The sequence below is a fragment of the Colobus angolensis genome, unplaced genomic scaffold, assembly GCF_000951035.1.
Source record: "Colobus angolensis palliatus isolate OR3802 unplaced genomic scaffold, Cang.pa_1.0 Scaffold580, whole genome shotgun sequence".
Lineage (NCBI taxonomy): Eukaryota > Metazoa > Chordata > Mammalia > Primates > Cercopithecidae > Colobus > Colobus angolensis.
Genome location: NW_012119377.1, coordinates 185,027 through 210,413, shown reverse-complemented (window position 1 = coordinate 210,413; position 25,387 = coordinate 185,027). Strand labels below are relative to the sequence as shown.

Below are 25,387 nucleotides of genomic sequence, written 5' to 3'. Positions count from 1 at the left end.
TTATTGTCTTTTCCCCTTTAGAGTGTATACATAACACAGGAATTTCTGCATACTGCTAACAAAGTGATAATTAAATCGAGTAACAGTTAGGAAAGAAGTGGGAGACTGTAGCAGTTGATATGTAAACACTAACAGCAGATGTTTGATTAAATGATTAGACTCCACATTTCTCATCACCTTTTTTGTATACCTCTACCACACAGCTCTGTACCCCTATTGGAAACAAAGAAGGAATCCTAGTTTAAGGGCCAAAACCTTCCCCCAAAATCTGTAGTGAAATGTACTTACAGATAAAATCGTTAAGAAATAATTTGGATCGTTCTTGAGCGGCAGCAAAGACACTTGTACTTACCGAAATATGATGTGCATACATTGGCCTAGACAGGAAAAATGCTGCATCATGGGGTGTATGAAATTCATTACAGAGTACATCAATTGAAGGCACTCGCTTTATATAATCTTCTGTGCTCAGATTAGATGCTAAAAACCCACCAAACTGCACCAGGGTATCATGACACTAAATTTAAAAAATAAGACAAAATCAACATATTTTCCAAAGTGATTAAGAAGTCATTTCAGGAATATTTTAACAATTAAGAATCCAAATTTTATAATTTAAAAGGACTTTAGAGACCATCTACAAGTATAATCACATGACCATATTACGAAAAAAGATGCCAAGGCCCTGACAGGTTGACTAATCCAAGGCTTTACTAGCCAACTAGGTCTCTAAATGTCAAGCTGTTGTTCGTCACTTTTAGTGGAATATATTTACCTAAATCAAATAAAATAATAACCATAGGCAAACAGAAGTCAATTCCTTTGCCCTTAAAAGAAGAAAACTTTATTTACAGAATATATTTATAAATATTAAGTACCAAAACTTAAGATTAGCACACAAAATGTGTTTAACTATCAACTATAACGCAAAGAAAAAGAGAGATAGCAACCCAGCTTGGGCAACATGGCAGAGCTCCAACTCTACAAAAAAATCCAAAAATTAGCCAGGCATGGTGGTGTATGCCTATAGTCCTCAGCTACTCGGGAGGCTGAGGTAGACTGATCACTTGAGCCAGAGAGGTAGAGGCTATAGTGAGCTGAGATCATACACTGCACTCTAGCCTGGGTAACAGAGTGAGGCCTTGTCTTAAAAAACAAAAAGGAAAAGAGAGCGAGCATGCACGAGTGAGCAAGCAAGCAAGCAAGCATCTATTCTGTTATGACTGAGATTTCCAGAGATCAGGAAAGATATAAATGCAAACAACTTGAAGTTGCAGGAATTTAATGATGTAATATTTAATTAATTGACAGCCTTACACATAACATATCTTGGAGCTATCTCTTAAATATCATAATTTACATAGAAATAGGCCCTATTTCTAGAATGTCTTTCACATTAGATTAGGATGTCTCATATTCACATGATGTGCAAAAATGACATTTTTCAAATTATAACACATTATCTTCCTTTAACAGGATTAAAAACATGTACATAAACATAAAAGCCACTTTAACTTGCCTGGTCATAGAGCTTTCCCACAAGTTTCAAATGTTTCTCTCCACCTTCCTGAAAGATTACCCCATTTCTCTGCTGAGCCATAAGCAGACAGAGAGGAAGGGCAAGATCATGGTCCAATAGAGCATCCTTTAATCTCTGAGAGGATTTTTTAGTGTTTCTGATCTGACCAAAATAACCACCCTGCACAAGAGAAGACACGAATTTACCAGTGTACAGTACATAACCCATGCTAATTTGAAAAAAGGCAGAAAAAGGTTGAGTTAAAATCCTTAATATAAAAAACTCCTACATTCCATATTCCTTCCCTTACACAAATTTATTTCAGTGACTATTACAGACTACAGTCACTGGCTTAAAGGCAAATGTCAACTGAATTTAAATTTTTGCATATTTTCCGTTTTCCACCTTGCAGTCCGTCATAAAGGATTATTCGTTATTCAGTATGGCACAGATTCAACAGAGCAACTAAGACTTAAGGGAGTGAGGATATCAAGGATCACAGAAGATTTAGTAATTATTTGGTAATTTTATTTATTTATTTATTGAGACAGAGTCTCACTCTCTTTCCCAGGCTGTAGTGCAATGGCGAGATCTTGGCTCACTGCAACGTCCGCCTCCTAAGTTCAAGCAATTCTCCTGCCTCAGCCTCCCAAGTAGCTGGGATTACAGGTGCCCACCACTACGTGTGGCTAATTTTTTGCATTTTTAGTAGAGGTGGGGTTTTGCCATATTGGCCAGGCTGGTCTCGAACTCCTGACCTCAGGTGATCCACCCACTTCCCAAAGTGCTGGGATTATAAGCGTGAGCCACCACGCCCGGCCTTATTTGGTAATTATTTTCCTTATGGATGCATTTCTTACTGTCTTTTTTTCTTTTTTATTATACTTTAAGTTCTAGGGTACATGTGCATAATGTGCGGGTTTGTTACCTATGTTTACATGTGCCATGTTGGTGTGCTGAACCCATTAACTCGTCATTTACATTAGGTATATCCCCTAATGCTATCACTCCCCCGTCCCTCCACCCCACAACAGGCCCCGGTGTGTGATGTTCCCCTTCCTTTGTCCAAGTATTCTCATTGTTCAGTTCCCACTTATGAGTGAGAACATGCAGTGTTTAGTTTTCTGTTCTTGTGATAGTTTGCTGAGAATGATGGTTTCCAGCTGCATTCACATCCCTGCAAAGGACATGAACTCATCCTTTTTTATGGCTACATAGTATTCCATGGTGTATATGTGCCACATTTTCTTAATCCAGTCTGTCATTGATGGACCTCTGGGTTGGTTCCAAGTCTTTGCTATTGTGAATAGTGCTGCAATAAACATACGTGTGCATGTGTCTTTATAGCAGCATGATTTATAATCCTTTGGGTATATACCCAGTAATGGGATGGCTGGGTCAAATGGTATTTCTAGTTCTAGATCCTTGAGGAATCGCCACACTGTCTTCCACAATGACTGAACTAGCTTACAGTCCCACCAACAGTGTAAAAGTGTTCCTATTTCTCCACATCCTCTCCAGCACCTGTTTCCTGACTTTTTAATGATCACCATTCTAACTGGTATGAGATGGTATCTCATTGTGGTTTTGATTTGCATTTCTCTGATGGCTAGAAAATTTTTGCAATCTACTCATTTGACAAAGTGCTAATATCCAGAACCTACAAAGAACTCAAACAAATTTACAAGAAAAAAATAAACAACCCCATCAAAAAGGGGACAAAGGATATGAACAGACACTTCTCAAAAGAAGACATTTATGCAGCCAACAGACACATGAAAAAATGCTCATCATCACTAGCCATCAGAGAAATACTTACTGTCTTTTATACTTTGTTTCAGCTTTTTTAAAAAGTTGAAGTAATTACTGTACCTCAATTTCAAAAGGGGGTAGGGGTGGTTGTGAAAGGAAGGTATGTACGGCTTTGACATTTGGTTTTATAAACTTACATATTGTTTGGATTCTCTACTATGACCATGCATACATCAATGAATTTTAAAAGCTGATGAACAAAAATAGCAATTCTTACCTCAGCTTTTAGCTGCTCTCCACCAGTCATAGCCTCTAGTTGCTCCATTGTCATTTCCTCTGTAATTTCTATTCCTGCCATTTTTTGCACCACTTCTTTCAATATAAGCAGGTCAAAACTGTTCAAAAAGAAAAAAGAAACAGTGTATAGTTAGAACTTCAAATATAAAAGTAACAATATATTGCAATTAATATACTGAGAAACCCTAAATTATTTGTATATAAATATGGGGGAAGGGGCAGAAGCAGTTTTTAACTGCATTCCTAGAACTATATTGACAAATACTTGGTGTGTAAGTTCATTTTAACTTTTATTTGGAAATAATTTCAAATTTACAGATAGGATGGAAAAATAAAAACAGTACAAAGCTCATCCATATATCCTTTACCTCAACTTCACCTGGTAACATTTTTACTCCTGCTTGACCATTTGCATTTCCTCTCCCTCTCTGGAGCCCCTTTCTACATACATAGTCACACACTCAATTTTTTAATCATTTGAGGGAAAATTATTTATATATCATGGCCTTTTACCCCTAAAATTTCTAAGACTGCATTTCCTAAGAGAGCTATTCTCTTAAATAACCACAGCACAGTTATCAATTTTAGTACATCGAACACTGATAAAATCCTTAAATCTACCATTGATATTTCATTTTATCAGTTGACCCAATAAAGTCCTTCACAGCATTTTTTCTCCTCCAATACAGGATGGCCAAAACATTTTTGATGGTATAGAGCCATTTCTAAATAATCCATTTACTAAAAAGGGACAAAGATGTAGCATGGTCACATACACTTGGAAGAGAGGCAGGGAAGGAAGGAAAAAAAGAAGTTCTAAGCTGTGATATCTGAGCCAAAGATGACAATTTAGTGGCCAGCCCAGAGCACATTTCAGTAATGTGCCAACAGTTACGCTTTTTAATCTTCGAAGTTTAGGACTACCAATGAAAATAATACCTTATGTCCTCTAAGATCTTCTTTAATTAGTTAATCTAAACAAAGTAAAAACATTCTTTCCTAAAAAATCCAGATGTTTCTCCAAACGTAAAGTCAGACATACCCAAGACACAAGCTAATAGACAAAAGAACCATTTTCCAAGATTCTTATTAAGGGTTTGTTCTCTCAACTTGCCGTGCTTTCCTTAGTTGCTTTTGTTTTTTTTTTTTGTTTTTTTTTTTTTAAAGAAAGCCCTCATGAAAACTAGTATATAAGTACCAATGAAACAGTTTATTTTTTCTTCAAACTATGTTTTAATTAGATGGTCACAAAAACTGTATTCATAGTACAGAAAGCTGAGTTATAGATTTAAAAAATGATGTATGTTATTCTGGCCTATAGATAAAGAAGAATAAAAATATATAGAAATGGCAGAGAGATGAGCATAAGGGATGTGCCAAAAAAAACATAAGTTTAAATATTTTTTAAGTTTTCCCTAAGCCAAAATAAGAATCTGTCAATAATTACTTAGGTAATACTTGTTTGGAACACCAAATAGCTTTTAATGTTTTGTTTGTTTGCTTTCTACCAGAAAGCTTCTGAAAACAATTTCAGGTTCTTTGATTCTAGTCAGTCTACTTCTCATGAGGTTTAATATATATACATACTAATTCAAACTCTAAGCACTGATATTGGCCCAAAATAAAATAAACTTCAGTATTTATAAAGAAAAAAGGACATCGTCCAAAAGGTATGGAAGCCTTATGTATCTCTAAAACTCAAATTCAAAAATTATGCTTTAAAGGTATTATATACACCCTCAAAATAAACATGTTCCTACCAGATGTTCAATGTGATACAGGTCAATTACTGCATACTGACCTAATGCAGTATGTTTTGTTATAGGAAGATACACAATATATCATATTAGGCATTTACTCAAAAGCCCAATAGGCAGTCAAAATAAATGAAAGTATATTTTTAGAGTATTAACATATATAGCCAAATAGTACATTTATTCGTGAAAAAAAAGTGTCTATTTATGTATGATCATTTAACTAAAGAATTTCATGTAAATAAGTGAGCAACTATTCTACTTGAGCCTACAACCAACAAGTAAGTAGTCTTTCAGGATAATAGGAGTCTCAATAACCCCAAACCACCAGAAGTACTCTATTAAATTTCGTTATGTATAATTTGCTATGAATACCTTTTGCCCGCCTTTAGCTGATTGGCAACATACTGAAGAAGACCAGCAAGATCAATTGGATATTTACGAAAAACTGCACCACAGAAACTAGCCAGACCTATATGAAATAAAAAAGGAGTAAAAACAACTCATAAAACAAAATGCATAAGTATCATTTCAACTAAACCTCTAAAATAAAATGAGATAGGAATCATTGTATTGCTGATGCTGTTGAATGGAGTTTCATAATAATAACAATAACCAATATTTATTGAGCATACATATGTCAAGCACTGTACCAAGCACTTTATAATGATTATCTCACTTAATCCTTGCAACTATTATCCTACGGTGGTATCACCTATTGATGAGGCAAATTCAGAACAGACATGTCATGTAACTTGCTCACGGTCACATAGTATAAAGTAGAGCAGTAAGTCAAATCTTTGCAGCCTGATTCCAGAGTTTGTGAAACTAAGATATAACAAAATCTTGCAGATCACTCAGTAAACTTGAATAAATGACAAAATACCAGCCCTCGAATTGAGTCAAGGAAAAAAAAAATGTCTTTTTATCTAAGAACATGTTACTAGTTGTGGAGGTGCAAGAAAATAAAGTATTACCAGACCTGGAAGCAGACAAGAAACCAATTTTAACCAATGGTCCTTATCATACCATGAATAGGGAGGAGACTCCAGCCAATACAAGAGTAAGAGATTCAAGTAAAGTCAAGTATTCTGCAACCTATTCCACAACTATTTGCTAAGCACCTAAATGATATTGGACAAAACTCAAGTCCTGCCTTCAAGGAGCTGAGTCTAGTGGAAGATACAGAAAAGTAAACAAATAACTACGATAAGCAAAATGCTCCACGGGAATATAAAAGACTTGTGGGTGGGAGCATTAACAGAAAAAGCTTTCCAGAAGAAGTGACCTCAAAGCTGAAATCTAATGAATAAACAGAACACGGAGTGGGCCATGAAGGATATTCCAAGTCAAGTGAATAATGGGCAAAAGTTCATGGAAAGTACAAGAAGTTCAGTATTAATGGAATCTAGAATATTGGGAAGCAGGGAAAAGATGAGGCTAGAACAGTGCAAAAGGACCTGATTTCAAAAGAACTTACTTGTATGACTTATTAAACATTTCGGACTTTAAAGGACAATGGGGAGCCACTGCAAGATTCCGCTATCAGATACAATAAGTTGAAAGAAAGGGAACTGGCTGCTAGAAACCAAAGGTACAAGAATTAAAAAGAAATATGGTTAGTTTTTTTGGTTAAACTAAGTCAAGTTTTTGTTCTTTTAAGATGACTGGAACCTCAGGATGGAATGGGAAGAAATGAGACTAGCTCCCTTATGATCAACGCCTATGAAATAATGTTAGTTAAAAAGAAGGAGATTTTCGGCTAGGCATGGTTCCTCATGCCTGTAGTCCCAGCACTTTGGGAGGCCAAGGTGGGCAGATCACTTGAGGTCAGGAGTTTGACACCAGCCTGGCCAACATGGTGAAATCCTGCCTGTAATAAAAATACAAAAATTAGCTGGGCATGGTGGCACATGCTTATAATCCCAACTACTAGGGAAGCTGAGGCAGGAGAATTGCTAGAACCTGGGAGGCAGAGGCTGCAGTGAGTCGAGATCACGCCACTGCACTCCAGCCTGGATGACAGAGCGAGACTCCATCTCAAAAAATAAATAAATAAATAAAAAGAAGGAGATTTCATCTCCCCAGTAATGCTTACCCAAATTCTATCACAGTCAATAATGGTCTCTTAAGTTAGGAAAATAAATAAGTACCATATCAACCTCCTTAAGTAGCCAAGGACTCTGTAGAACAAACTCAGTAGCTAGATATTCTCAACAACTCTTAACAAATAGGCTTCTAAAAGTCTCTAAGCGTAGGTAATAAAACACATAACATGGCAGTTACCACAGATAGTATTTTCATTTTCGCAAAAATAAAAACACTTACTCTGAAGCCAGCTTGAGATGGTTGTGTCATCATGTTTCATTCTTTCCTTTTCTGGATTAGCTAAAGCTTCAATGATACAATCTTTCATACATTAAGAAAAAACTTAAGTCATTACATCTCTAATAAAGACCCTTAAAACATAAATATGCCACATCATAGGGGCAAAATTGTTGGTCATTACAAATTATTTTTCTTTTTTTCCAAGACCAGGGATGTTGCTAAAACTAATTATTGAAAAATACACTCATTGTAGTACCAACATTCCTTCTTTAGCCTCCTTTCCATCTTTCAGCAATCAAGATAGATTCCATCAATATCAAGATGTCTGGTAGGCCAGTTGGGTGCAGTGGCTCATGCCTGTAATCCCAGCACTTTGGGAGGCCAAGGTGGGTGGATCACTTGAGGTCAGGAGTTCAAGATCACCCTGGCCAACCTAGTGAAATCCCATCTCTACCAAAAAACAAGGAAATTAGCCAGGTGTGATAGCACCCGCCTGTAATCCCAGCTACTTGGGAAGCTGAGGCAAGAGACTCGCTTGAACCCAGGAGGCGGAGGTTGCAATGAGCCGAAACCGTGCCACTGCACTCCAGCCTGGGCGACAGAGCAAAACTCCATCTCGCAAAAAAAAAAAGTCTGGTAAGCCTCATGTCTCCCTTTATACAACACAAAGACTCTCTCTCTCTCTCTCTCTCTCTCTCTCTCTCTCACACACACACACACACACACACACACACACACACACACACACTACTGACTGACCAAACTTCAGATCAGCCACCTGAGTCAACCTCAGATGGTTACTAAAGGAAAACAGAATGAAAATAAAACATTTACCATATGATCTATTAATATGAAATCTACATATTACTTCATTTGAAAGGATACAGGCCAAGACATCATAATTCAATGAAGTGAGGTATTTCAATGAATCTACTACAGGTGTTATTAAGTTATCATACTTCTGTATTTGTGACAAGATCTGGAAAACAGCAACAAATAATAGAAGGCATTAACTGATCAAAGGATTTCTATTGTGCCAACTAAGTAATGGCTACACTTTTTGTTTTTCAAAAGAAATAATGCTTATAATTAAAGTGGCTTCCTATATAAATATTTAAATAAAGTGGTTTCTATATAAATATTTCATATTTATATAGAAATTACTATTTTATCACTGCCTTAGAGAATATTTTCTTAGGCTACATTTTTCAGTTAGAAAATAATTCCAATTCTATAAAAAATGACAGTGGTAATCTGACTGGAATTGCAATGAATCTGTAGATTCCTTTGGGTGGTATGGACATTTTAACTATATTGATTCTTCCAATCCAAGAGCATGGAATGTCTTTCCATTTGCTTTTATCATCTATGATTTCTTTCATCAGTGTTTTACAGTTCTAATACAGATCTTTCACCTCCTTGGTTAGATATATCTCTTGGCACTTTTTTTGTGACTATTGTAAATGGGATTGTGCTCTTGATTTGGTTTTCAGCTTGAACATTATTGGTGTATAGAAATGTTACAGATTTTTGTATGTTGATTTTGTATCCTGAAACTTTACTATGGGTACACACGGACATAAAGATAGAAAGACACTGGGGACTCTAAAAGTAAGTGGGGTGGGGCTTGTGAAGGTTTGAAAAACTACCTACTGGGTACTATGCTCACAAGTTGGGTGAGGAGTTCAATAGAAGGCCAAACCTCAGCATTATGCAATACATCCATGTAATAAACCTGCACATGTACCCCTGAATCTTAAAAAAATTAATTAAAAAAGGAAATAACTCCAGTTGGCCTAAAGCTGAATTTCGGAATGAAAGAGTCTAGTCTCTCTCATGTGTTTTAGAAATCTCTAAATATTGGCCAGGCATGGTGGCTCACGCCTATAATCCTAGCACTTCAGGAGGCCAAGGCGGGTGGATTACCTGAGGTCAGGAGCTCAAGACCAGCCTGGCCAACATGGTGAAACCACATCTCTACTAAAAATACAAAAAATTAGCCAAGTGCAGTGGCGCGCGCCTGTAATCCCAGTTACTCGGGAGACAGGCAGGAGAATCACTTGAACCCGGGAGGCAGAGGTTGCGGTAAGCCGAGATCGGGTCACTGCACTATATAGCCTGGGTGACAGAGCAAGACTTCATCTCAAAAAAATAAATAAATAAAAATAAATAAACATTGCAGTGATAGTACTACAGGTAAATCACAATGAAATGTCATTTGAATGTTTCTAAAAGCTAAAATTAAGTAATAAGTCCAGAAATCAAAATGTGGTATACAAAATAACATTATATATACAAAATAACTATTATATTGTCTATAATAGTAGCACTGTTACTATTAATAGAAAAATAGATCAATGTGTTACATATATTGTGTAGTAATTTTGTTTTTAGTATAACCTTACAATGTTTCATTTTCTAACATCATCCTGTTTCCACCTGAGCTGATTTAAAGGCAACAAAAAGAAAAATCCCTTAAAGTAATATTAACCTCAAAACATACATAATCAAACAAAATGGTTGGATTGCTGTGGCTCAACTTCCCAATTTGTCTTCCAGAAGGCTTCACATTTTCCTTGGTTAGGCGCCTACAGAGGAAGAAAAAGGTGGCAGGGATCATCTTAAGTAACATTCCTTGTAATGTTGATAGCTTTGTTACATCATCGTGGGGGAAAAAGCAATTATTCCCCAAATATCCAAAACGGATTAATGCAAACAACCACATTCATCACATCCTTTATGGCAGGATTTGGGCTATTTTGGTTAGGGATTCTCCCAGAGGGTATTGAGATTTTATATTAAATGTTTAACATTTATAAAATACACATTTCCACTTCATAGTAATAGTCCAATAATCAGTAAAACTCTTAATGTACTCTGCAAGTACATAAAACTCTTCTTACAAAGAATCAAAATTATTTCAGATTTAGGAGGACTCATTTATCAGTTTAGGGATTAAGATATCAAATTTGGTGTCATGCAATGAAATGCCTTATGCCATCTGGCTCAGTGACTCTAACACAGCAATAGTTAATGCTGTACTCCTCAATATGTAAAGTTATCTGCTTTTCATATTCAAGGTAAACAATGTTGTGAAACTAAATTCTACTCCTTTCCTTCCTCTTTATTTCTTCCTTTGCTCATCATCCTTTTACCAGCATTCTTCAAATTTATATCTATTAATTCTTACAGTTTAAAACAATTATTATACAGAATCTTAAATGCCTCTGCTGAGATTATTACATAATAAATCTAGAGACTTGAAAAGGCTACAAGTGACAGGAAGGAAGCTTTCTAGGATGAAAACATAATGAAGTAAATTATGAATTCAGTTTATAATTCAGAAGATATGACCATTATCCAAGTGACAAACTTGCTATAATTAATTTCTCATGACAAAACTGGCCCCATCAATCAAAATTATTTCATCATCAACTGCTGCCCTTTCCAATTCTCCATATCCCAGTTTTCGTTTCATAGAAAAGAGAGACCATTAGTTTTAACAGTTAGCTATAGAGTATTTTGTTCAAATTTCCAATTTACCACTACCTGTCCCTATTTCTAACCCCAATATTTCAGGTGCCTCCCTCTACTTGCCAAGGTCAACCCCTCCTCTCTCTGTTTTTTATTCCATTCCCTTCTGCCTCCATCACCCTGGAGGGACAAACAAACAAAAATTAAAGAAATATTTTCTTGTCTTTGTCTTCCCCTCAAACCACCAGTGTCTAGCATATGGAACACAACAAACATTTGTAGAAAGAATTATTAAATGTCCTATAGCAAGCTCATGTTTTAAATAGTATTCAAAACTCATGAAATTCTACAAGTAATAAATTAATACATTATATGCTCAATGTAAAAACTTCAAACAGTAACAAAATCATATTGTTTAAGCCTGGTAAAATAGTTTTAGCTTTCGAATATAACAAAAATCCAAGTATATTAAAAATTCTGCACATATTATTCTGTAGTAAATTTTTTTATTCATTCATATTAATACCTACGATGACAGTCAAATACTAAGCATTAGAAAAACAAGGAAGATTGTGTCTCAGCCTTTTGGCTAAGGTCAAGTGTAGAAATATAAGGATGAGGCCGGGTGCAGTGGCTCACACCTGTAATCCCACCACTTTGGGAGGCCGAGGTGGGTGAATCACAAGGTTAGAAGTTCGAGACCAGCCTGGCCAACATGGTGAAACCCCGTCTCTACTAAAAATACAAAAAATTAGCTGGACGTAGTGGCGGGCGCCTGTAATCACAACTATTTGGGAGGCCGAGGCAGGAGAATAGCTTGAACCCAGGAGGCAAAGGTTGCAGTGAGCCGAGATCATGCCACTGCAGCACTCCAGCGTGGGCGACAGTGCAAAACTCCATCTCCCAAAAAAAAAAAGGATGAATAACAGAATAACAGTTCCTGCTCTCAAGCCTGGTCCAGTGAGGGAGACAGATTTCAAATCATTTATTAAATTTCAATATTCTTAAAAAGAGCAATCAACAGAATAGTACTTATATGCTATTGATAATCTAAAAGGCGGCTGGGGTGTGGTGGCTCACATCTGTAACTCCAGCACTAAGACTAAGAGGTCAAGGTGGGAGGATCACTTGAGGCCAGGAGTTCAAGACCAGCCTGGGCAACATAGTGAGGTCCCATTTTTACAAAGAAAAAATAATGTTAATATAATAATAATAATAATAAGAGGGGGAAAATATATTCGTGCTGACTTATATATACACAAGAATATACGGAAGGATAAATAAGAGACTAAACAGTGGTTACTTTATTTTCCTGGGGGGAAGAACTGAGTAGATGGAGGATGGGGTAAGACTTTTTGCTGTATGTATACCTTTTATATTTACTGAAACTTAATCCATGTAAACATATAAACTATTCAAAACATTAGATAATTAAAAACAGAAAAACAATCATATCAATGTACCTAGAGGTATGATAACATTAGATGCATAAAGAATAGCGGTGGAAATAAAGATCAATTGTGCTTGGCAGTTTATGCTAGGGAAGCCTTCACTGGAAGTAACACTGGAGCTCATTCTCCAAGAATGAGGTCACCAGATGGAAAGGGGGAAAGAAAGGTAAGGGAAAACCTGTACAAACAGAGGAAACAAAAAGTATACACAGGGGAAGAGAAGCTAAGGAGAGAGTGGTACATTTAGGGAAACATTAGTAGTCTCAGCACATCTGGAAGCAGAATTGGCAGGAAAGGAGGTTGTATGCAGGGAGGGGCAAACCAGGGAGGACCTCTTATTTATATCACCATGCCATAAAGCCTAACATATACCTTCAGGTAAAGTCAGTCACCAAAGGATTTTTAAGTAAGAGAATATACAAATCACTGTAATATGCCAGATAAAAGAACTAAGGTAGTGGTGGCAGAGACAGCGGATGAATTTAAGGTATTTAATAATGCTTAATGTATTATTAAACAATCCATGCAGAGCACTTAGTTTAATGCCTGGCACATATAGTAAGAGCTCCCCTAAATATTAGCTGATGTTGTTAAGCTAGAAACTGTACCTGAAGAACTCTTAAGTCCAGAAACTCTTTCAGACCTAGTAACATCTCCTGCCAAACAAAACTCCCCCAAGTGAAATCATTTACTCTCATCTATCCTCCCACAGCACTTTATTCATGCTGTATAACATGTATAACCTATTAAACTAGGTTGTTTCAATATAATCCATAGGCTTACAGGGGAAAAAAAAAAAAGATTGTGATCATGCACACACCTGTTTTCCCAGTAGACTGTGACCAGAAACAGTATCACTGGGCAAAGACAACATTTAACAGACATTACACACTGTTAAATCTAAATAAACTGAGAACGAACTACTTTTAATTAGAATAACCATACCACTGCCATGAATTTAAAAAAGGAATGACAACTGACAATAGCCTCATTGAAAACACTTGCAATACAGCAATATAATTATCTAAACTAATACGAATCTGAAGTATATGATTTTCATAATTAAACTTCTAATAATCTACTGGGAAGTAGAACATCACTCTTATGTTTTTAATGATATGAAAATAAAAGTGTACAAACTTTTTTAAAAAAGAAATTTCTCAAAAGTTGACCCCTGCGGAGATAGTTCTGGATAATTTCATTAGTTCTTCCTAACAGATTTAAAAAATTTATTATGGCAACTTTCAGCAGAGGAAACTGCTAGAACTTTTACTACCTTGCACAAATCACTAAAGGTAAGCAAAGGCCACAGCAGGCTGTCCTTAAAAAGAAGAAAACAAAACCCTCATCCTATAACATGATGCATGTATTAAAGAGGATTTTCATTAGATTTTTATCCATATGTAAACAGGACAACTATGAAAACATTAACTTGGTAGTCAAAACGAGCTAAAACCACAGTTAATAGTCATTCCATCTGTAGTATATAAATCAGCTATACCATTCACAACACATAGGCTTTCTCAAAACTGAGGCTCAGACAAGCTACCTGAAAGAAAATAAATGAGATCCAGATATAATTTAGATTAATATGAAAAATAAATTAAAACTTACTTCATGATATATTTGGCTCTGTCTATTGTTTGAGCTTTAACTTTTACTAAAAGTGGGTGACTGTTATAAGTTTCATTCTTCCACTGGCCATACAGACGGTATCTTAAAAAACGATGAGATGAAGAATTAGGAAAAGTTAAACACTTAGAGGTTAACATACTAGAATTACTAATAGTTAAAAACATGAAAATAATATGTATTTACCTATGCTGATATGGAAATGTTTTAAACATTCCCCATAGTTCCTCAGACATACAAGCATTGCAGTCCATCAAAGAAAGAGATGGAAGTAGTACCTGGTCAGTAATGCTAAGCAAACAGCTAAGGATAACTTCCTAAAAGAAAGAAGAAAAAGTTATTTCAGTAAGAGGTCTATAAATATAACCAACAATAAATTTATGACAGCCTTGGGAAAATTACTATTTCTTAATCTCATAACATACAATATCCCATTCCTCACCCACCCTTTTCACAATGCTTATTTATGTTTCTCCATCTAAGACATAAAATGGGGTGAGGAAAGGAAAGGGGTAGCAAAGGAATGAGGAACTTTCATCTCTCTTCCTTTTTCAACATATTAATCCTCAGAGGAAAAAATGTTAATCTTAAAAGATAACTTTGCATAAGCTGCCAAAAACTATAATCAGCATCTACATTATAAAACAATTACTCATACAGATGACTAAAACTTGTTCACAGTAATATTTGTAGTATACTGTACCAAGACAAACATTAGACACATTATTGGATTTTCTAGTTTCTTACCGTTTTTTCTTTATCTTCTTGTTTGCTTCCATCAGACTGAAACTATAATTTAAAAAAAGAAATTAATAAAATACAAAATGGCTAAGATTATGGTATCACAATTTAGGTTCCAATTTGAAAAAACTTTAACTTGCACATGGTTCTTACTTTTTACAAATATGTAGATTTGAAATACAGCCTGTTAACCTTTTTAAATTTTATCTGTTTCTAACCTCTAAGTCATACTTGACATCCATGAATTTTAAGTGTCAATTTTTATAAACCAATTCTTTTCTCAACCTATCAAACCAAAGCATCCTAAAATTGATCTAAGTATTTCTTATAAAAATGTAGCGAGGGCTGGGCATGGTGCCTCATGCCTGTAATCCCAGGACTTTGGGAGGCCGACATGGGCAGATCCCCTGAGGTCAGGCGTTTGAGACCAGCCTGTCCAACATGGCGAAACCCCGTCTCTACTAAAAATACAAAAATTAACCAGGCATGGTGGTGCGCACCTGTAGCCTCAGCTACTCGGGAGGCTTAGGCAGGAGAACCGCTTGAACCCAGGAGGCATAGGTTGCAGTGAGCCGAGATTGTGCCATTGCCCACCAGCCTGGGTGACAAGAACAAAAAAAAGAAAAAAAAAATTGTGGCCAGTACAATAATTTCATTATAATACATTCGCATTTTTCCATCCAGAGATTATAGTTTTTTTTCTACAGAATTAGTATAATCAAACACTAAAGCAACAAAAATGCAAAAACAAAGCCAAATTAAACACAAAGAAATTTAAAACTATCTTTTAATTCACCACTCCCAAAGTCCTCACTGAAAGATAAGCCCAAAATACCAATAACATTACTAACAAAGACAAAACCATTGCTTAAATTGTACAGACTGAATGAAAAATCCTGGGTCTGTATTATATAAACAATTTGTAGATTTGCAGATGAGCCCCTAAAGTGATGTTTGACAAGGATGTCTATTAATTCAAAATTAAACAGTGAATGATATTTGTGTGAATGTAAACAGAGACAGCTGGTGGAGTCTGTAGAGGACAAAAAGACAACTGAAGTACTGACAACCAGTGACAATCTAGATTTCTGACAAGAATTTAGCTCAATATCAAGTGAGAAAGAGGGAAAAGCTAATATGCGGATAATAAGCTTCTTATTTTCTTGGTAGATAAGGGTGTTTTGTGTATGCATACATTTTCACACTTCAGTAATGGATGTTACCACAGGAAAATGTAGCACAGGATGTACCGTTATGCTACATTTTCACATAACACTAATTCAGGGCCTGCCATGTTACCTTTATGGGAAAATACATACACTCAATTTGTTTTTAATTGGCAGGTTAAAAAGGTATGGTTCCTTTCACAGCAATAATTTATTAAGTCAACATAAATCCTGGTAAGCAAAGAAGGAACTGGGTTACAGAGGAGTGGCCTGGCAGAAAAAAGCCAGATGGTTTGGTTTGGTCTGGGGGTGGTGAGGTGGCATACACGTAATTCTGGTGGCATATAGGATGTACACCGGGAAACAAAAATATAGGTATCCTGTAATTGGAAAAACTAGGTTTATGGTATATTATGTCAGGGATAAAGACAGTTAAGCTCCTCCTTTCCTGGTATACTATAATTTAAACAAACCTAATAAAGCAACACAGTTTTTTCCCCATAGAAATAAAACATTTTCTTATTTACTAAGTTGTCCTAATTCCCTTTCCAGGTGATTCATATGAGTTTCAAGCATCTATTCTCTAGATTTCATATCAATTTCACGCATCAATTCTCTAGATTTCATAAGCAGGAAAATTTGAAAAGGGGAAAGAAATAAAGGAAGCAAAATAAAACTAACTAGAAGAGCACTGGGAAATTCCTATCAAAGTCTAGGAGCACTCTAACTAGAAGAGCACTATAATTCCTATCAAAGTCGAATTATAGCAAGAATGTACAAAATTAAACCAAGAAGTACATGCAAATAAAAGGAATTTTCTTCTGTTTGGTAGAAAAATACATTCTACTCCCTTGATACTTTTTCTTTTAGTTTAATTCGCTTTTTAATTCAAAGCAACTGTAAGATTCTCACATAACACTATAAGTTTTATTGAATGCCAGCTAGAAACGGGAGGGAGACAGAAACAGGGAAGGAGAACAAGAGACATGCATTCATTCATTCATTCATTCATTCATTTACTGACTAAATTCCAGGCATTGGGAATTCAAATATGAACAGGACAGAGTACTGGCACCTCTTGAAGATCAAAAACTATACTTGGGCCAGGCATGGTGGCTGATGCCTGTAATCCAAGCACTTTGGGAAGCCGAGGCAGACGAATCATGAAGTCAGGAGTTAGAGACCAACCTGACCAATATGGCGAAACCCCATCTCTCCTAAAAATACAAAAATCAGGCCGGGTGAGGTGGCTCAAGCCTGTAATCCCAGCACTTTGGGAGGCCGAGACGGGTGGATCACGAGGTCAGGAGATCGAGACCATCCTGGCTAACACGGTGAAACCCCGTCTCTACTAAAAAATACAAAAAACTAGCCGGGCGAGGTGGCGGGGCGGAGGCTGAGGCAGGAGAATGGCATAAACCCGGGAGGTGGAGCTTGCAGTGAGCTGAGATCCGGCCACTGCACTCCAGTCTGGGCGACAGAGCCAGACTCTGCCTCCAAAAAAAAAAAAAATACAAAAATCTAGCCGAGCAAAGTCCCAGTTACTCGGGAAGCTGAGACAGGAGAATCGCTTGAACCTGGGAGGTGGTGGTTGCAGTGAGCCTAGATCACACCACTGCACTCCAGCCTGAGAGCAACAGAGCAAGACTCCGTCTCAAAAAAAAAAAAAAAAGATTTTGAAAATGGAAAATAAAACCTGCAGATCTATGAAGATCAAAGGGGAAGTTAAAAAAAAGCTCTATCAAGTGTTGAGACCTGGCAAATTATTTAAATTTCAGCCTAATTTCTATGAACTCTCAGAAATCATGGCTTCGGTGGCTGGCAAGGTGGCCAAATAGAAACAGCTCCAGTCTGCAGCTCCTAGCAAGAGGGTGAATTATTTCTGCATTTCCAACTAAGGTACCCGGCTCATCTCAGTGGGACTGGTTAAACAGTGGGTGCAGTCCACGGAGGGTAAGCCAAAGCGGGGTGGGGCATTGCCTCACCCAGGAAGTGCAAGTGGTCGGGGAACTCCCTCCCCTAGCCAAGGAAAGCCATGAAGGACTGTGCCGTGAGGAACGGTAGATTCTGGCCCAGATACTAAGCTTTTCCCACGGTCTTCACAACCCGCAGACCAGGAGACTCCCTCTGTGCCTACACCACCAGGGTCCTGGGTTTCAAGCACAAAATTGGATGGTCGTTTGGGCAGACACTGAGCTAGCTGCAGGAGTTTTCTTTCACACCCCAGTAGTTCCTGGAACACCAGCGAGACAGAACCATCCACTCCCCTGGAAAGGGGGCTGAAGCCACAGAGCCAAGTGGTCTAGTTTAGTGGATCCCACCCCCACGGAGCCCAGCAAGCTAAGATCCACTGGCTTGACATTCTCGCTGCCAGCACAGCAGTCTTAAGTCAACCTGGGACAGAGGCTTGAGCAGGTAGTTTTCCCCTCATAGTGTAAACAAAGCCGCTGGGAAGTTCAAATTGAGCAGAGCCCACTGCAGTGTCCCAAAGCTGGTGTAGCCTGACTGTCTCTCTAAATTCCTCCTCTCTGGGCAGGGCATCTCTGAAAGAAAGGCAGCAGCCCCAGTCAGGGGCTTACAAATGAAACTCCCATGTTCCTGGGACAGAGCACCTTGGGGAAGAGGTGGCTGTGGGCACAGCTTCAGCAGACTTAAATGTTCCTGCCTGCCAGCTCTGCTAGCTCTGAAGGGGACAGAGGATCTCTCAGGATAGCGCTCAAGCTCTGCTAAGAGAGAGACTGCCTCCTCAAGTGGGTGATTGACCCCTGTGCCTCCTGACCAAGAGACACTTCCCAGCAGGGGTCGACAGACATCATACAGGAGAGCTCTGGCTGGCATGTGGCAGGTGCCCCTCCAGGATGAAGCTTCCAGAAGAAGGAAAAGACAGCAATCTTTGCTGTTCTGCAGCCTCCACTGGATCTACCCAGGCAAACAGGGTCTGGAGTAGACCTCCAGCAAACTCCAGCAGACCTGCAGCAAAGAGGCCTATTAGAAGGAAAAGTAACAAACAGAAAGTAATAGAGTCAACACCAACAAATAGGACGTTCACACAAAAACTCCACCCGAATGTCACCAACATCAAAGACCAAAGGTAGATAAATCCACGAAGATGAGGAAAAAACAGCACAAAAAGGCTGAAAATTCCAAAAACCAGAATGCCTCTTCTCCTCCAAAGGATCACAACTCCTCAACAACAAGGGAACAAAACTGGACAGAGAATGAGTTTGAGGAACTGACAGAAGTAGGCTACAGAAGGTGGGTAATAAGAAACTCTTCCAAGCTAAAGGAACATGTTCTAACCCAATGCAAGGAAGCTAAGAACCTTGAAAAAAGGTTAGAGAATTGCTAACTAGAATACCCAGTTAAGAGAACAAAAATGACCTGATGGAGCTGAAAGACACAGCATGAGAACTTCCTGAAGCATACACAAGTATCTATAGCCAAATCGATCAAGCAGACGAAAGGATATCAGAGACTGAAGCTCAAGTTAATGAAACAAAGCGTGAAGACAAGATTAGAGAAAAAAAAATGAAAAAGAACAAAGCCTCCAAGAAACATGGGACTATGTGAAAAGACCAAACCTCCGTTTGCTTCGTGTACCTGAAAGTCACAGGGAGAATGGAACCAAGTTGGAAAACACTCTTCAGGGTATTATCCAGGAAAACGTCTCCAATCTAGCAAGACAGGCCAACATTCAAATTCAGGAAATACAGAGATCACCACAAAGATACTCCTCGAGAAGAGCAACCCCAAGATACATAATCATCAGATTCACCAAGGTCAAAACAAAGAAAAAAATGTTAAGGGCAGCCAGAGAGAAAGGTCGGGTTACCCACAAAGGGAAGCCCATCAGACTAACAGCAGATCTCTCAGCAGAAACCTTACAAGCCAGAAGAGAGTGGGGTCTAATAATCAACATTCTTAAAGAAAAGAAAAGAATTTTCAACCCAGAAGTTCATATCCAGCCAAACTAAGTTTCACAAGCGAAGGAGAAGTAAAATCCTTTACAGACAAGCAAATGCTGAGAGATTTTGTCACTACCAGGCCTGCCTTATAAGAGCTCTTGAAGGAAGCACTAAATATGGAAAGGAAAGACTGGTAACAGCTACTGCAAAAACCTACCAAATTGTAAACACCATCGACACTATGAAGAAACTGCATCAACTAACAGGCAAAATAACCAGCTAGCATCATAATGACAGGATCAAATTCACACATAACAATATGAACCTTAAATGTAAATGGGCTAAATGCCCCTAAATTAAGACACAGACTAGCAAATTGGATAGAATCAAGACCTATCAGTGTGCTGTATTCAGGAGACCCACCTCATGTGCAAAGACACACATAGGCTCAAAATAAAGGGATGGAGGAAGATTCACCAAGCAAATGAAAAGCAAAAAAAGCAGGGGTTGCAATCCTAGTCTCTGATAAAACAGACGTTAAAACAACAAAGATCAAAAAAGACAAAGAGGGGTATTACATAATGGTAAAGGGATCAATGCAACAAGAAGAGCTAACTATCCTAAATATATATGCACCCAATACAGGAGCACCCAGATTCATAAAGCAAGTTCTTAGAGACCTATAAAGAGACTTAGGCTCCCACACAATAATAGTGGGAGACTTTAACACCCCACTGTCAATACTAGACAGATCAACGACACAGAAAATTAACTAAGACATTCAGGACTTTAACTCAGCTCTGAACAAAGCAGACTTAATAGACATCTACAGAACTCTCCACCTCAAATCAATAGAATATACATTCTTCTCAGCATCACATCACACTTATTCTAAAATTGACCACATAATTGGACGTAAAAGACTCCTCAGGAAATGCAAAAGAATGGAAATTATAACAGTCTCTCTGACCACAGTGCAATCAAATTAGAACTCGGGATTAAGAAAGTCACTAAAAACCACACAACTACATGGAAACTGAACAACCTGCCCTGAATGACTACTGGGTAAATAATGAAATTAATGCAGAAATAAATAAGCTATTTGAAACCAATGAGAACAAAGAGACAATGTACCAGAATCTCTGGGACGCAGCGAAGGCAGTGTTTAGAGAGAAATTTATAGCACCAAATGCCCACAGGAGAATGTGGAAAAGATCTAAAATCAATATCCTAACATCACAATTAAAAGAACTAGAGAAGCAAGTGCAAACAAATTCAAAACCTAGCAGAAGACAAGAAATAACTAAGATTAGAGAAGAACTGAAGGAGACAGAGACACAAAAAAAACCCTTCAAAATATCACTGAATCCAGGAGCTGGTTTTTTGAAAAGATTAACAAAATAGACTGCTAGCCCGATTAATAAAGAAGAAAAGAGAAAAGAATCAAATAGACACAATAAAAAATTATAAAGGGGATACCACCACTGATCCCCTTTATACAGAAATACAAACTACCATCAGAAAACACTATAAACACCTCTACGCAAATCTAGAAAATCTAGAAGAAATAGATAAATTCCTGGATACATGCGCCCTCCCAAGACTAAACCAGGAAGAAGTAGAATCCCTGAATAGACCAATAACAAGTTCTGAAATAGAGGCAGTAATTAATAACCTACCAACCAAAAAAAGCCCAGGACCAGACGGACTCACAACCAAATTCTACCAGAGGTACAAAGAGAAACTGGTACCATTCTTTCTGAAACCATTCCAAACAATAGAAAAAGAGGGACTCCTCCCTAACTCATTTTACGAGGCCAGCATCATCCTGATACCAAAACCTGGCAAAGACACAACAAAAAAAGAAAATTTCAGGCCGACATCCCTGATGAACACATATGCAAAAATCCTCAATAAAATACTGGCAAACCGAATCCAGCAGCACATCAAAAAGCTTATCCACCACAATCAAGTCAGCTTCATCCCTAGGATGCAAGGCTGGCTCAACATACATAAATCAATAGACATAATCCATCACATAAACAGAACCAATGACAAAAACTACATGATTATCTCAATAGATGCAGAAGAGGCCTTCCATAAAATACAATACCCCTTCATGCTAAAAACTCTCAATAAACTAGGTATCAGTGGAACATATCTCAAAATAATAAGAGCTATTTATGACAAACCCACAGCCAATATCATATTGAGTGGGCAAAAGCTGGAAGCATTCCCCTTGAAAACCAGCACAAGACAGGGATGCCCTCTCTCACCAATCCTATTCAACATAGTACTGGAAGTTCTAGTCAGGGCAGTCAGCCAAGAGAAAGAATAAAGTGTACTGAAAAAGGAAGAAAGGAAGTCAAATTGTCTCTGTTTGCAGATGTCATGATCGTACATTTAGAAAACCCCATCGTCTCAGCCCAAAATCTCCTTAAGCTGATAAGTAACTTCAGCAAAGACTCAGGATACAAAATCAATGTGCAAAAATCAAAAGCATTTCTATACACCAATAATAGAGAGCCAATTCATGAGTGAACTCCCATTCACAATTGCTACAGAGAGAATAAAATACCTAGGAATATAGCTTACAAGGGATGTGAAGGACCTCCTTGTGGAAAACTACAAACTACTGCTCAAGGAAATAAGAGAGGACACAAGCAAATGGAAAAACATTCCATGCTCATGGATAGGAAGAATCAATATCATGAAAATGGCCACACCACCCAAAGTAATTTACAGATTCATTGCTATCCCCATCAAGCTACCAGTGACTTTTTTTCATAGAGTCAGAAAAAACTTTAAATTTCATATGGAACCAAAAAAGAGCTCATATACCCAAGACAACCCTAAGCAAAAAGAACAAAGTTGGAGGCATCATGCTACCTGACTTCAAACTATATTACAAGGCTATAGTAACAAAAACAGCATGGTACTGCTACCAAAACAGATACATAGACCAATGGAACAGAACAGAGGCCTCAGAAATGACGCCACACATCTACAAACATCTGATCTTTGACAAACCTGACAAAAACAAGGAATGGGGAAAGGATCCCCTATTTAACAAATGGTGTTGGGAAAACTGGCTAGCCATATGCAGAAAACTGAAACTGGACCCCTTCCATACACTTGTACAACAATTAACTCAAGATAGATTAAAAGACTTAAACGTAAGACCTAAAACCAGAAAAGCCCTAGAAGAAAACTTAGGCAATACCATTTAGGACAAAGACATGGGAAAAGACTTCATGACTAAAACACCAAAAGCAATGGCAACAAAAGCCAAAATTGACAAGTGGCATCTAACTAAACTAAAGAGCTTCTGCACAGCAAAAGAAACTATCATCAGAGTGAACAGGCAACCTACAGAATGGGAGAAAATTTTTGTAATCTATCCATCTGACAAAGGGCTAATATCCGAATCTAGAATGAACAAATTTACAAGAAAAAAACAACCCCATTAAAAAGCGGGCAAATGATATAAATAGACACTTCTCAAAAGAAGACATTTATACAGCCAAAAAACATATGAAAAAATGCTCATCATCACTGGTCATCAGAGGAATGCAAATCAAAACCACAATGAGATACCATCTCACACCAGTTAGAATGGTGATCATTAAAAAGTTAGGAAACAACAGATGCTGGAGAGGATGCAGAGAAACAGGAATGCTTTTACACTGTTGCAAATTAGTTCAACCATTGTGGAAGACAGTGTGGCGATTCCTCAAGGATCTAGAGTCAGAAATACCATTTGACCCAGCAATCCCATTACTGGGTATATACCCAAAGGATTATAAATAATTCTACTATAAAGACACATGCACATGTATGTTTATTGCAGCACGGTTCACAACAGCAAAGACTTGGAACCTACCCAATGCCCATCAATGATAGATTGGATAAAGAAAATGTGTCACGTATACACCATGGAATACTATGCAGCCATAAAAACGGATGAGTTCATGTCCTTTGCAGGGACATAGATGACACTGGAAACCATCATTCTCAGCAAACTATCGCAAGAACAGAAAACCAAACACCGCATATTCTCACTCATAAGTGGGAGTTGAACAATGAGAACACAAGGACACAGTGAGGGGAACATCACACACAGGGGCCTGTAACGGGGTGGGGGGCTAAGGGAGGGATAGCATTAGGAGAAATACCTAATGTAGATGACAGGTTGATGGGTGCAGCAAACCACCATGGCACGTGTATACCTATGTAACAAACCTGCATGTTCTGCACATGCATCCCAGAACTTAAAGTATAATTTAAAAAAAAAAAAAAAAACTATACTTGCCTGTGAGCAACTGAATTTTTAAGTTTGAATAGACAGGGTGCAGTGGCTCACACCTGTAACCCCAGCACTTTGGGAGGCTGAGACAGGCAGATCACAAGGTCAGGAGTTCATGACCAGCCTGACCAACATGCTGAAAACCCTTCTCTACTAAAAAAAAAAAAAAGACAAAGATTAACCGGGCATGGTGGCACGTGCCTGTAATCCCAGCTACTCAGGAGGCTGAGGCAGGAGAATCGCGTGAACCTGGGAGGCAGAGGTTACAGTGAGCCGAGATTGCGCCACTGCACTCCAGCCTGGGTGACAGAGCTAGACTCCGTCTCAAAAAAAAAAAAAAGTTTGAATAAAACTAGACACAATTACGCCCATATAGGCCATTAGCTGAATGGCCCAAAACAAGTTCCAAAATTGCCCTATAAAGACACAGTAGCTGATCCAGCTGCATAACAGTACAGGACTCACAAAAAATATATAGGTTTATAGGTTTATTAGGAGGAGGCTTTTTGGAGAGTCAAGGAATAAATGGAAAAGTTGTAGACATAACTAGATAATTTTTTATTACTAATGACCTATTTTGAGTATCTCTGCCCCTTAAACATTTCAAACACTACTCAGGACTATGTCTCAGAAGAGAGAAAAAAAACACAAGATTGTTGAAAAGACTGGAACCTGAAGCTATCTGTATGAATTAAAACACTATTTTCAACTTCCCCCTTCTTCTCATTCTTACTACAATTTATTTAGTACTCACTGTGTGCCATGTACAGACTAAAATGTTCACATTTATTTCTTAAAACTACTCTATGAAGAATCTTGGGTTTTAAGCTACATAACCAAGACAGATTTTCAATTTTGAAAACAAATAAGTGGAATGAAGCAGAATCACAGACTACACCTCCTGTAATAGCTGACAAAAAAACAAACAGTAGTAAACATCAGCCTCAAAGTCCTAAAGCATTTGTTTTATAAACTACAGTTTTGGAACTACTGGTCAAAGGTACATTCTCCTCCTACCAATCCAAATTTTTATTAAGAAAAATTTCAGAAGATGGCAGAATA

The 25,387-nt window shown here is 37.7% G+C and overlaps 1 protein-coding gene across 3 annotated transcripts in view; it reads right to left on the bottom strand.

The window, feature by feature from the left end:
- THOC2 (THO complex 2) overlaps positions 1-25,387 on the bottom strand; it is a 136,010-nt gene that overhangs the window by 31,262 nt on the left and 79,361 nt on the right. For 2 of the 3 annotated variants that reach the window (XM_011962188.1, XM_011962187.1), the window contains exons 13-22: positions 14,955-14,996; positions 14,394-14,524; positions 14,190-14,291; positions 10,154-10,238; positions 8,536-8,629; positions 7,651-7,731; positions 5,698-5,794; positions 3,549-3,666; positions 1,520-1,699; positions 353-517 (exon numbers count right to left, since the gene is read on the bottom strand). In XM_011962188.1, coding sequence (XP_011817578.1) covers positions 353-517; positions 1,520-1,699; positions 3,549-3,666; positions 5,698-5,794; positions 7,651-7,731; positions 8,536-8,629; positions 10,154-10,238; positions 14,190-14,291; positions 14,394-14,524; positions 14,955-14,996 — 1,095 coding nt within the window. Of the gene's footprint in view, positions 1-352; positions 518-1,519; positions 1,700-3,548; positions 3,667-5,697; positions 5,795-7,650; positions 7,732-8,535; positions 8,630-10,141; positions 10,239-14,189; positions 14,292-14,393; positions 14,525-14,954; positions 14,997-25,387 lie in introns of all 3 variants that reach the window. The other variant, XM_011962186.1, reaches the window with a different exon arrangement.